Source organism: Amphimedon queenslandica, unplaced genomic scaffold (assembly GCF_000090795.2).
Source record: "Amphimedon queenslandica unplaced genomic scaffold, v1.1 AMPQUscaffold_13423, whole genome shotgun sequence".
In the NCBI taxonomy this organism is placed as follows: Eukaryota; Metazoa; Porifera; class Demospongiae; order Haplosclerida; family Niphatidae; genus Amphimedon; species Amphimedon queenslandica.
The window spans coordinates 132,028-145,497 of record NW_003546341.1 but is presented as its reverse complement, the minus strand read 5'-3'; the positions used below and the strand labels follow the sequence as shown (position 1 = coordinate 145,497).

Genomic DNA, 13,470 nt, shown 5'->3' with positions numbered 1-13,470 from the left:
ACTCATCTACTGCACTACAGCAGTGTAGAGTGAAGAAGATTGATCATATTACACCTGCTTGCAAAGCAGTTTCGTTTTCACTATCAATGGAGGCACCAGATTCATCTGTTTTGTGTGTTCCCGTCTCTTCTCTGAGGTGTACTCTAGTACCAGTTGGTAAAGGTGATCAACCCATTGACACTACAGTCACTACCACCAGCACTGATCCTGGAGTGTATAGGATACAGTGTAAGCCTTCAACCAGTGGTACTCATACAGTAAAAGTACAAGTATATGATGTACACCTTGAGGATACCTCACTAGTCATCCCTTTCAATCCTTACCTTGATAACATCACTCCAGTACGTACTATAACTGGGTTTATGCTTCCCTGGGGAGTTGCTGTAAGTGACGATAATCATTTTATAATAGCTGAGGCTAATGGTAACTGTGTAACAATACTGGATAGAGAAAGAAAGAAAGTGAAATCATTAGGAGGGGAAGGAGTAAGTGGTAATGTCAATTTTTCTTTTCCTCGCTGTGTAGCCATTACTCCAGACAAATTCATTCTGGTATCTGATGTTAATCACAGGATCCAGAAGATAAGCATGGATGGATACCTTATAGCATCAGTTGGTAAGGAGGGCAGTGGACCACTACAATTCAAGTATCCTGATGGTATAGCCATTTCTCCTATAACAGGACAGGTTTATATTGCTGATTATGATAATCATCGTATACAAGTCTTGAATCCTGATCTAACCTTCTCTCATTCATTTGGTAGTAAAGGATCAGCTAATGGACGGTTAAACCATCCACGTGACATTGCTGTTGACAGTCAAGGATTAGTGTATGTTGCTGATTGTTGGAATCACCGCATTCAGAAGTTCTCTCCGGATGGAAAGTTTGTGGGTCAGTTTGGTACTGAAGGATCTGATCCTGGACAGCTTAAGTATCCACAAGGTATAACGATAGACACTGCAGCTACTGGTCTAGTGTATGTTAGTGAAGAGGGCAATCATCGTATATCAGTCTTCACTAGTGATGGTGTGTTTGTTGGGAAGTTTGGAAGTAACGGCAGTAATATTGATCAATTTGATCGTCCTCATGGATTAGCATTTGATAAAGATGGATTATTGTATGTTTCTGATATTAATAATAGACGAATTGTTGTTTATTAATTAATTTAATATGTTAAAATTTTGCATCAGATAGTATCATTTAAAATTCTTTTTATTATTAATTTCGCAAAGAATATATAATTATTGTAGAATAGGGCTGGGCGGTATTGATGCCTCAATGTTTCATTATTTATAACTACAGCCAGATCAATGAATACACTATAATATACTATATCCCAGTTGAGTTTGGGACAAGAAAAACTGGAGTAACTTTTTATAGGAAAGTGAGATAAGGATGAAACTTTCACAGGTTCTTAGTCGCCAAAGTCCATCAAAATCTGTGAAATCTTGGGTCTCTCAACCCTTGGGAACCCTGAGAACCGGGTTCTCCCTATAAATCCAATGGCATACCAAAGCTAACCGCAATGACGTTTTATGATGTCATAGTTTACATAAGCACATGTAGTCGAGCGCCCAAACTGATAATTCTTCTTTTAAAAAGCTAATAGAGCAAGATTTTCTGATAATGATGGCCTTTATGAAAACTAGTTGACTCCAGCAGCTATTGTACTGCTTATCAGCAGCGGCAAGACTGTTTTAAGAGTGAAACAACACAGCTGCCATTCCTCTATGAAATCATTATTTACGTCATTTGTGACTTACTACATTTTTCAAATTCCACGCAGCTGCTTCGGTGTGCTTCCACTTCCGTCCCAAACTGAACTGGGATATAGTATAGATGAACTGAGAAAAAGTCATGTTGATTGACTAATTAATGCAACTATACATGCAGTCATACACCATAATACCGTTAATAATAATTCCAAAATTTCAGTAAAATCAATATTTTGGTATTTCAACTAATATTGTGTCAATACTAACATACATGTATCAGTATATTGTCCAGCCCTGTTGTAGATTGTTGTATATTTTTTATAATTTGTGAACACCCCTAAATTCAACCATAGTGTATATATTGATCCATTCTCTCTTTCTTTCTATTCCTCTTAGTTATGGCCGTTATTTGGAGGTCGTCTTGTCAAACCACACAAAAGCAAACTATTCTACATACCACAGGTAACCCATAACCACCTACCACTAATAACCACACCCCTACCTCTTGACCCCTCCCACTAATAACTACACCTCTTGACCCCTCCCCCTTTTCCATAGCGACCGTACATGACACTAGGCATGTTAAGGGATCAGGTGATATACCCTGACACTCATGAGGAGCAGCTGAAGAAAGGAATATCAGACCAAGTACTGGAGGAATATCTAACCAAGGTAATGATAATAGGGATTGTACTATTGTGTATGTAAGATTAATTTTATTAGAGAAAGTTTTATTTTGTGATTAAAAAATAGCTTTTTATTGGTGATTTAGCAGCCACATTATGTCATTGTTTTGATCATGCTAAGTTAATTTTTTTTAATGGTCAATTTTATAGTGGATATTTCTTTGTGTGTGTATATAATAAAGATATAATTAATAATAATGTCATTAATTTGATCTGGAAATTATTGGAGGAAGTTTATTTTTGCAATTTGTTACAAATTTAGTTGTATAATTATTTTTGGTGATTTAGCAGCCTAAGTTACATTTTTAAGTTTATAACAAAGTGGTGAATTTTATAGCAGGAGCTTCCAGTTTAGTTTAACTTATAACCATTTATTTTTGCTGGTCCCCCCCAGGTAATTTTACCCCCACTTTCAATGGGTCTGGCTAGTGTGTTGTTAATTAAATGTTAATACAATTAATTAAGCCACTCCCACTATGAATAGTTAATAAGTTAGTGCACATTTATATTGCATATGAATAATTAATAAGTTAGACCACCTTTTTAATGTATTTCCTGATGCATGTTTAATGGAGCCATAAGTACTATACTGCATTTATTGCTTCAAGTCAACTATTGTATGATTCATTGTCCATTAGCCATTATAGTTTCAGTATATTATTATATTTATTAGTATATTCTATGGGTTCTAATACCCTAAGAGATAGGGTAGTTCTATTTTAACAGGTGCACAAACTACTGTAACCAAATCCACTACACAACACACACACACACACACACATTATTGTGAAACCATTAACCATTAGACACTTTAATGGTATCATATGCCCTCCACAGACAAACACCATCAATATACATGTACATGTACATGTATGTATGTATGTGTGTGTGTATTTATACTATGTATATGTGCATGTATGTATTGTTAAAGGTTGTTAATATGTTGTTTACATGAACATTATGTCATTCTGTGTTTGGTTACTCAGCACATGTTCTGCCTATTAGTGGCAGCTGCTGCAAATTGTTGACATGAAACTGTAAAATACCTTGAATTCTGTTTCACAAAGAAAAGCAATGATGTCACCTTCTCTCCCTCTCTCTCCTTCTTCCTCTCTTCTCTCTCTCTCTCCTCTCTCTCCCTCTCTCCTCTCTCCTCTCTCTCCCTCTCTCCTCTCTCCCTCTCTCTCTCTCCTCTTGTTTGTATTTTTGTGATTAATTGTCATGTGATGTGTTCCTGAACATATTTTATTGTTTTCATAATATCAAACAATGTACCACCAGTCCAGCTGGCATTGATCATTCATAATAAATACAGTGCCTCTAAGTCTGTGAGCCTAATGATAATAACAACCCTGTTCTACCCTCCTTTCTCCCTCCCCCCTCTCTCTCCCTCTCTCTCTCTCTCTCCCTTCCTCCCTCCCTCTCTCTCTTGTTATTACTACTCTATCACAGTTACCATGGTAACTTGCATGTTCTTAATTCTTGCTCAACCAGTTAAGTGGGAAACACTAGCAATTGGTCTACTAGTAAACATGAGCTATAATTACATTACAAAGCATTAGCATTATTAGTATATGTATTAATATGTGTTCTAGTGGAAGCCATTTTTAAGTACATGTAGTTACTTTATTAGTTTTTGGTTGCGTTCTTTGGTTTCTAGCAGCTGCTATTAATGAGTGTTGTTGGTTGGAGATTGCTATGGCTTCTTTTCTATGTGGTGAAACTAAATATATTAATATTAGTGTTTTTGGTAAGATTAGATCTTTAATGCTCATAACTTGAAAAATTTAAGTCGGAATCAGCTCAAACTTGCTGTATAGAATAAGGACATCAATATGTATCAGAAAATGTAATAAAAATTGGGGGTGATTTTTTGGCCATTTTTTGGAAAAAACCATGGGCTATATATAGTACAGTGATTTTTTCAGATTTTGGTCCGTTTTTTAAAATGCTCATAACTTGAAAAGTTTAAGTTGGAATCACTTCAAACTTTCTACACAGCATAAGGGCATCAATATGTATTAGAAAATGTAATGAATTTTGGAGGTGATTTCGGAGCCATTTTTTAATAGACTATAGGCTGAATTAATGATCCAATAACTCATTATATTAATCTATTGGATGCAGTATATATGAATATTAATTAATGGATAGTAAATAATGTCTGTATTATTAATAATATTATAATAATGAATAAGTACAAGTTGTATGTGAATGTGGTTTGAAGTGTGTTCACACTTTTATGATTTTTTGATAGTAAACACACGATTAGAATAATCTCTTCATTGTATACAGTCGTAATTAAATTGATTATAATATTTTATTTACGTACAGCGTAACCTTTAAATAAAGATAGAGATAAGGACACCTTTCTATATATGATAAGGACATTTTGTAATGTCCCAATTGGTAGAAGCCTATACAAAAGTACCTCTGAAATGAGGACACCTCTGTATTAAGGACAGGTAGTGTGGGCCCAATGGTGTCCTTAATAAAGAGGCTACACTGTACATGTATTAAGGACAGGTAGTGTGGGCCCAATGGTGTCCTTAATAAAGAGGCTACACTGTACATGTATTAAGGACAGGTAGTGTGGGCCCAATGGTGTCCTTAATAAAGAGGCTACACTGTACATGTATTAAGGACAGGTAGTGTGGGCCCAATGGTGTCCTTAATAAAGAGGCTACACTGTACATGTATTAAGGACAGGTAGTGCAGGCCCAATGGTGTCCTGCTAGACTGTACATGATGAAGTGTGACTGTTTATTGCTGGCTTCTGTGTTTATTGTTTGCTGAGTTGTTTACTAGCCCTTACCTTCTGTTTGTCTGTTTATGTTAGACATATGACTTCACTGAATATCCTAGACTATTTGTCTCATTCATTCTTATTGTTTTCAAATCTTAACACATCAGCATGAGAGTATAGCCTCTCTATAGCATACACCTCCATTTAACGGACAGCACCTAGTGTACCAATTACATTCCTTACTGTATAAAATAACCTCCACATAAAGGACACCTCTGTATAACAGAGACACTTTCAAAGTGTCCATTATGTAGAGGCTGATGCTTATACATATCCACTCCTTGAAATAAATTTAAATATTTATTGTAAGATTAGCTACTAATATGCTTTATTACGTAATTTAAAAACATGTATATTTACACTTTGAGATAAGGTTAAGTATGTATTGTAAATTTGTCTGTGGAATTTAAAATATTTTAATCATGCCATGTGATACTATAAAACAAGACGTCATTAAACCACAGGATTCCTATTACGTTACAATAATGTCGATCCTAATTTGTGTAATTATAAAGATATGATGCAATTGTCTTGAGATGTGTACTAGTGACATTCCACGCGTCACATGTTTCCGCTCTCATGCTATGCTCGTCCTGTTCTGTGATTTATTTGTGATTGATCTTTCTCCCTTTCCTTTCTCCCTGTCCTCTATCTTTCATCATCTTTCCTTCCCCTCTCTCCCCCCCTCTCTCTCCCCCTCTTTCTCCCCCTCCATCTCTCTCTCCCTCCCTCAGGTTCAGCTCAAGTATCTTTTAGAAAGAGAACGTGGTTGGGATGCATTTCAGGTAGTTAAGCAATAATGTACATTCTTCAAATTATCATAATATTATTATTATTATGCGTTGCATTAAATTTCATGCAATCACTGCTTGCTGTTATGGTACATGTACATGTACATATATGTGTCAGTTTTGTGTGTATAATATGGTAATATGGTATGTATAAACAGAATTAGAAATTGCAGTACAGTTTCAATATTCACTAAAATACTCTACATCTATATGTACAGTAGATGTTTACTTAAATGAATAATAAATAAAATGAATTATTTAATTGAATGTGTGTGGCTTGTGGCCCTAATGAATGTGAAGGATGTGGTACTGGTGTAGTAGTAACCAGATCCATGTGTGAAGCATCATGTGACATTATCGATAGTACTACCATCACTTTATGTACATGTTTGTGTAAACAAATGTATATATATGTATACATCTTTCTTTCTCTTTTAGGATTGGATGGATGTTTTAAGTGGTGGCGAAAAGCAAAGAATGGCCGTGAGAGACTATTATTGTTTTATTAAACTATATAATATACTTCTCTCTCTTTTAAAATCTTATAAACCTCTCCTTTCTCTTTCTCCTTTCTCTCCCTCCCTCTCTCTTAAAGATGGCCAGGTTGTTCTACCATCAACCTCAGTTTGCTATTCTTGATGAGTGTACTAGTGCAGTCAGTGTTGATGTGGAGGGATACATATATACTCACTGTAGGGAGGTAAGAGCAGAACCCTCTCTCCCCCCCCCTCTCTCCTCCTCTCCCTCCCCTCTCTCCTCCTCTCCCTCTCCCCCTTTCTCTCTCTCCCTTATCTCTCTCTTTGTCTTCCTCCCCCTCTCTCTCCTTCCTGATGTGACTATGGTGGGTATCTTGTTGTCATGGCAGCAGGAGAAAGAGTAGCACCTGTATTACATGTACACGTACATGTACATGTACATGTATATGATGTACATGTACATGTGCTTATGAGCTATTGTTTGTACTCATATTGTGTTGGTTTGTAGTGTCTTCTTTTATTCTAATGATATAATGAAACACAAAGTGTTAATGTCTCCTGTTTCAATCATTAATCACCAACTTCCTTATGCTCTATAATCTAGTGCTTTATTATTGAGGAACAAAACTTTCTATTTTTTCGCGGATTAGCATATGCAACTTAAGTTCTAGAAAGTATTGAATTGTTACTCTCAATTTGTTGATTTTGTTCCTCTACTGAGAGTTCTCACTATCTTTTTTCACTTAAGCTTTCAGTTTCCACATGTACATGTACATATATATGTGTATATTATAGCTATTCCCTCTCTCTCTCTTTCTCCTTCCCTCTTCCTCTCTCCACCATTCTGCTTCCTTTCTACAGAAAGGTATAACGTTATTCACAGTCTCTCACAGGAAATCACTATGGCAACATCATGAGGTTAGCACAGAGAGAGAGAAAGATAGCTAAGATTAATTGTGTTTAATTGTCAAATGTTTACTGTATTACATTACAGTGTAGCCTTTATAATGAGGACATTTTGTAATGTCCTAATTGGTACAAGCCTATACAAAAGTAGCTCTGAAATGAGGACACTTCTCTACTTCAAAGCATTTTTAAAATTAATTAATAATTAATCACTGAAACTGTTGCTTGTTTGTGTGTGTGTGTCCATTTTATTAAATATAAAGGGGAAAGTTTTAAAATATTTATAGTCGTTAATTATAATTACTTTACTATAATTGCACGCGTGGGTGTGAATCACGTTATGACAGTCCAACATGAAATATCAATTTTAATATCAAAATTGCAGGAACCAATAAAGTGTCTTTATGTGTTTAAGTTTAAGAGCAGCTGTGTAGCAACACGTACATGTACATGTACCCACGGAAAAGAATTTAGAATTTGTTTCTCTCGTTTGTTTTGCATTTTTCTCTTGTGACAGCTCTCACGTCCACTCATTTCTCTCTCTCTCTCTCCCTCTCTCTCTCTCTCTCTTTATTCCTATTAGTATGTTATGCAATTTGATGGTAGAGGCGCTTATGAGTTTAAAAGGATTGATTCCAGCACCGAGGAATTTGGTTCCTAGTTTCTCACAGCTAATTTAACTATTATTAATAATTAATCGACTGTAGTTATTAATTTAGTTATTGTGTTATATACATGTACCTAGTAGTATCTCTCTTGATTGAGTGTGTGAGATAGAGAGAGTAGTAACTTAAATAATTATTTATTTTGCTATATTATATTTGCTGTACATTTCTTTTTAATGATTTTATATTACAGCTATTATTATAATTATAAGAGGCCATTGTTCAAATACCATTGTACAAAGAGAAGTACAGTCAAACCTGCTATTGTGGACAGTTTAAAATAAGGACACCTCTATAATGAGGACAGGTAGTGTCAGTCCCAATACAATAGTAATGTGTATTAATGAACCTCTGAAATAAGGACACCTCTTTAATAAAGGCAGTTTTATTGGGTCCCAAGGTGTCCAGAATAGACAGGTTTGACTGTACTTTTATATGGAAGCTAGCACTTTAATATTTTTTGTGATATTTTCTTTACAGATCCTGTTCAAAACTGTTAAGTTTTTAAACTTCTGCATTTAGGTGCTCATTAAATATTCATAACTATTAATAATAGTTAATTAATTGATATTCAATTGGTGGGTTTCAAACCAGTCTTGCATACTGGAGTAACTGGTCTACTAGACTAGTACTAGTAATTCAAAATGGCGATCTCGCATTATTATATAAGCCATCTCCGAGGAGATGAAACTCTTTCAGAATAGTGTTTTGTATTGTTTTGTTTACTAGTTAAAGAAGCTTTCTTCTAGTCTCTTTAAAAGAGAGAGAGAAAGCTTTAGTCTTGTCCCTGTCCTGTCGAAAAGTCGTCCCGTGTTCTTTGTCAGGTGAACTTGTTTGCTGATTTTGCAGCTCACATTGTGCGATTTTACTCCTCTTATTGGAATTCATACCTTTTCTCCTGCTCCATCGTTTCTCCTTCACCTCCTCTACATTGTCGTCGTATTCAAGGACACAGATATCTCTTGCAGTTTAAGTAAATCCAGAATATCTCTTCGGAAGGATGCCCGGCAGATTTATACTCTTTGTTCTGGCATATTTCGTCTCCGTTGGCGGGCTAGCCTCTGGTAAGAGCTGGTTTGTAGTTATTTTGTGGATTATTTTCCTGTTGGGGCTTGTGTGTTTGTGTACAACTTTGTGTGTGTTGATTTGGAGTAACAAATTTACTTTCACGGACTGACCTAAATATGCATGTACATATTATGTTAGGCAGTCACTAATTTGATAATCTAATCTCTATCTCTCTCTCTCTCTCTTTTCCTCCCTCTCTTTCTCCTACAGCTCAACCAACAGAGCTAAGAATAGAAATAAAGCAAGACTCTTATGAGCGTTCCAGTGGGCAAAGTCTCCACCTTGTCTTCCCCACGGAAAGTAGCCCGAATCGCTCCATCTCCCTTTCTCCAGGACTCAACTACACTATCTCCGGTGCAGTCCAGTCAGGCTTTAACCCTCCATACGAAGCATGGTACCGTGTCCTAGAAAATGGTACTGAATTGCTCCTGAATCACACCAGTCCTGATGACACTACGGGTAATGCTGTATATGCCTTTGTGATCGACGATGGGAAGATCTCCCTAAGGTTCCAGAATTTTTCTGAGACTGATGTCGGTGTCTATCGCTGTAAAGCACCTGAAGACACTAAGACTATAATCGTAACAACTTGTAAGTTAAAAGAGAGAGTTAGTATATATTTTAATTTTAGTAAAGAGAAAATACAACTGTAACTGAGAAAGATAGAGAGAGAGAGAGAATTGCAGTGTTTTATTTATATGTAATTTGAGATATGGAGTTTTAATTGTAAGTACAGAGAGAGAGATAAGGAGTATACAGTATAGTAAAGGTTATAAACACTCTCCATTCAGTGGTACATGGTGCAAAGCACTCAAATGCAATGTGTAAATGTACTGGAATCAATGGCAGCTCATTCATAGACTAAAAACAAACAAAATACCTCATAACTTCGGAGTAAACAGGACATTGTTGGAATTTTTTATATTAATATGCCAAGTTTTAAAAAGAAAGAAGAAAAGAGAGAGAGAGGGAAAGATGCTTAGTCTCATTATTATTAGATAGCTCTAACTTGCACTGCTGTCTATTGAATTATAATGTCTAAACTGTTCATTAGCTGTTTCCTTTATTGTCTAATCCACTATATGTGACTGGAATGAGAACCATCTCCTTATTGTTCCTAGTCTATTGTATTAAACTTGTGATTAGACTCTGTCATGTGAGTGTGTCTATAATTCCTTAAAAGAGAGTATTAGCCTTGTCAGTTTAATTGTTGGTTTAGTAACATGGTGTTATTTTATTCAGTGTTTATTCTCTCTCTTTTCTTTCCCCCTCTTTCTCTCTCCTCTACAGCTAATCCATCCGTTATTTCCGGTGTTAAGGAAGTAACAAGGCTTGATGGATCTTACTCCAGCGATAGGACTTTTGGTATGTTAGTTACCGGAAACCCTCAACCAAATTTCACTTGGACTCATAACGGCAATGCGATTCAGTCTTCGGATGGTATAATCCTTCTACCATTCGCATCATCTCAGAGTCAGATTATCATTACTCCTCCTTTCTTGTTCAAGCACGCTGGGACATACAATATAAACGCTGCTAATGACCATGGAACCGCCTCGGACTCCTTTGAAATGAACATACAAAGTATGTAGTAAGAGAGAGGGGACAGGTGTGAGTCTTTGTTTTGTATATATGTTATGTGTCAGTTCCTTTTAAAACATACAACTCTCTCACACACACACACAACAGTCACATGTATTTATACATACATTCTCTAAGTGCTTTAAGTTAATCCTCATTGATATGTACATGTACATGTACTTGTATGTACATGTATTTACTATAAAAAGCACTTAATATCTCAATAGAATTCCAATAAATGCAGCAGCCTCTCCCAATTCAATTATGACTGGTTTTAATTACCAGTAGTACCTGAAGCTATTTCCTGTTTACATGCCTTTGATGTATAATGTATACACGGAGCATCTACATATAAATGTATAATACTTACATGCCTTGTATGTGGGTATCCTAATCCCAAACCACAAGGCTACACCCTATCCTGTTACTAAAACGGGTCAATCAGTACTATATTGCATTGTGGTCTCATTCCTAGAAGCCTCTCATATGTACATGTACATATAGTGTACTTGTAGATGTACCCATTGGTATGTACAGTGCATTATTACTGTGTATGTGTACATGTACTTAGAATGGAGGAAATGTTTTCTTTTATAAATAATTATCCTGTCTCTGAGGCTTTGTCCTCTATACTCTTCCTCTACCTTTCCCTTTCCTCTCCCCCCCCCCTCTCCCTCTCTCTCTCTCTTTCTCCCCCTCTTTCCCTTTCTCCCTCCCTCTCTCCCTCCCTTTCTCTCTCTCCCCCTCTCTTTATTAAGCTATTATGGTTGAATACAATGGTAGTGTATATTGTATTGTATTGGCATTGTTAACACATCACTCATGTGATACTCATAAGCTATTCAGTGGGCCAGACTGTTGAAATGTATCAGGAATAATAAGAGTAATGTTTTTACATTGTCCTCTCTCTCTCTCTCTCTCTCTCTCTCTCTCTCTCTCTCTCTCTCCCTCATCTACAGCCTACCCTGTCATTGCTCTTACTCCTAGAAGCGCAATAGCTTACGCAGTAGCAGGGACGCCTTTTGAAATAACTTGTAACGACACGTCTGCTTTTCCACCTCCAGTCATCACCTGGTCCTTCAACAATACCCCAGTGACTAATAATACCGATGGGTTCATCATAAAGTCCATTAATTCTAATGTCTCTGTGTTAAGTATAGAGGAGATAGGACTGGATCATGCTGGGGTTTATAAGTGCGAGTCTGTCAATGCTGCTGGAAGAGATGCGGAAGAATTGGAGCTAAAGATTCAACGTAAGTAGTACAGTATAGGGTTTCAGTGTTCTTGTAATCTTGGACAGGTGTATGTAATGATAATTATCATGTACATGTACATGTGCATGTGATGGATTATTTTGTTTATATTCCTGTACAGTTATGAACATGTAGAGAGGTAGTTTATATTATTATAAGAGAAGGGGAAGGAAGGAGAGAGAGAGGGGAAGGAGAGAGAGAGAGAGAGAGAGAGAGAGAGAAGAGGAGGGAAGGAGAGAGAGAGAGAGCAGGTGTCTTGTTCTATTACATGATCTACAAATACATGTACACTGGTATGTGTTTTTGTGTGGGTTTCATCCTTGTAACCCTACCTTTTGTTTACAAGCAAATCATGAATATCATTATAAGCGTGGGTGTGCCGAGGGTGTGGGCGGGAAGTCAGCAGCAGGTGTATTGTGTACACATACAGAATCATGTGACTGTAATCTGATCAGTGGCCTGATCTATTGCATCAGACTTTGGGGTAATGGATACCCCTGTCTAGCAGTGTCTAGCACTTTATGAATACCTGGTTTTATCTTGTTACCTTCTCACAGGAGAAAGAGGAGGAGAAGAGAAATAATAGACATGTTTATAATAATAATAGTCATACACTGTACATATTGTAATGATAGTTAGGGGGAGGGAAAGGGGTTAGACATAGGAGGGAGAGAGAGAGGAAGAGAAATGCATGTACATGTACATTACTTGTAGAATGTTGTGATAGTCAAGAGCCTTTTTGGTTTAACCTAATGTATTTAAAGGAATATCCTATATATATATAATATTATTTTCACATACATGTACATGTACATGTACATTGCATATCATGTGTTGAAGGATAGGTACATGTATATGGAGAGAGCTGATGCAGATATATCATTATCATTATTATTACAGCTAGCCCATATATACAGTACATGTAGACAGTGTTGAATGTAGAACAATGCCTGTACTATAGAGAGTCTATAGTGTGTGGAATTTAGCACATTGGGCTTATAATCACCATCAAATACTACTGAGGGTCACTATGAACCCTCTATATTGAACTCTGCTATAGTGTATGATATATGGGATAGCATGTCTGAAATATCTTTATTGATAATAATAGTAAAACATACATGTATACGTGACTGTGCATGAGTTAAAAATTGACAGATAACTATAGTATGGGTATGGGATATGATGTACACTGGTAATCTCTTATTGGTTGTGTAACCTCCATCAGTGTGTTACACCTCTTCTTCTTGCAGCCTTCTCCTATTACACCATCATGGGATGTACTGATAGACCCTGTACCATGTACATGTACTGTATTGTAGTACAGGTACTGTATGTATTAGTATATTCATAGTGTATTGGGATACTCTTGATTATGGACCATATTCACATATAGCCTGATCCTATTGTAACCCTCTACTGTATGTCACTGGTATTCATTCACACATTAACAGTGTCTACCATTGGATGTAACAGAGAGAGAGAGAGAGGGAGAGAGAGAGAGAGAGAGAGAGAGAGAGAGA

At 36.4% G+C, this 13,470-nt stretch overlaps 2 protein-coding genes across 2 annotated transcripts in view; both read left to right on the top strand.

The window, feature by feature from the left end:
* Window positions 1–8,241, top strand: part of LOC105312633 (ATP-binding cassette sub-family D member 3-like) — a 9,681-nt gene extending 1,440 nt beyond the window's left edge. Inside the window, exons 2-8 of the mRNA XM_011405435.2 lie at window positions 2,112–2,177; window positions 2,274–2,387; window positions 5,942–5,992; window positions 6,437–6,481; window positions 6,594–6,698; window positions 7,336–7,392; window positions 7,964–8,241. Coding sequence (XP_011403737.2) covers window positions 2,112–2,177; window positions 2,274–2,387; window positions 5,942–5,992; window positions 6,437–6,481; window positions 6,594–6,698; window positions 7,336–7,392; window positions 7,964–8,041 — 516 coding nt within the window. The 3' untranslated portion in view covers window positions 8,042–8,241. The remainder of the gene's footprint in view (window positions 1–2,111; window positions 2,178–2,273; window positions 2,388–5,941; window positions 5,993–6,436; window positions 6,482–6,593; window positions 6,699–7,335; window positions 7,393–7,963) is intronic.
* Window positions 8,242–8,693: 452 nt separating this feature from the next.
* The window catches only part of LOC100633211 (hemicentin-1-like), an 11,826-nt gene continuing 7,049 nt past the window's right edge, over window positions 8,694–13,470 (top strand). The window contains exons 1-4 of the mRNA XM_019996077.1: window positions 8,694–9,109; window positions 9,324–9,704; window positions 10,404–10,697; window positions 11,654–11,947. Of these exons, the coding sequence (XP_019851636.1) occupies window positions 9,046–9,109; window positions 9,324–9,704; window positions 10,404–10,697; window positions 11,654–11,947 (1,033 nt within the window). The 5' untranslated portion in view covers window positions 8,694–9,045. The remainder of the gene's footprint in view (window positions 9,110–9,323; window positions 9,705–10,403; window positions 10,698–11,653; window positions 11,948–13,470) is intronic.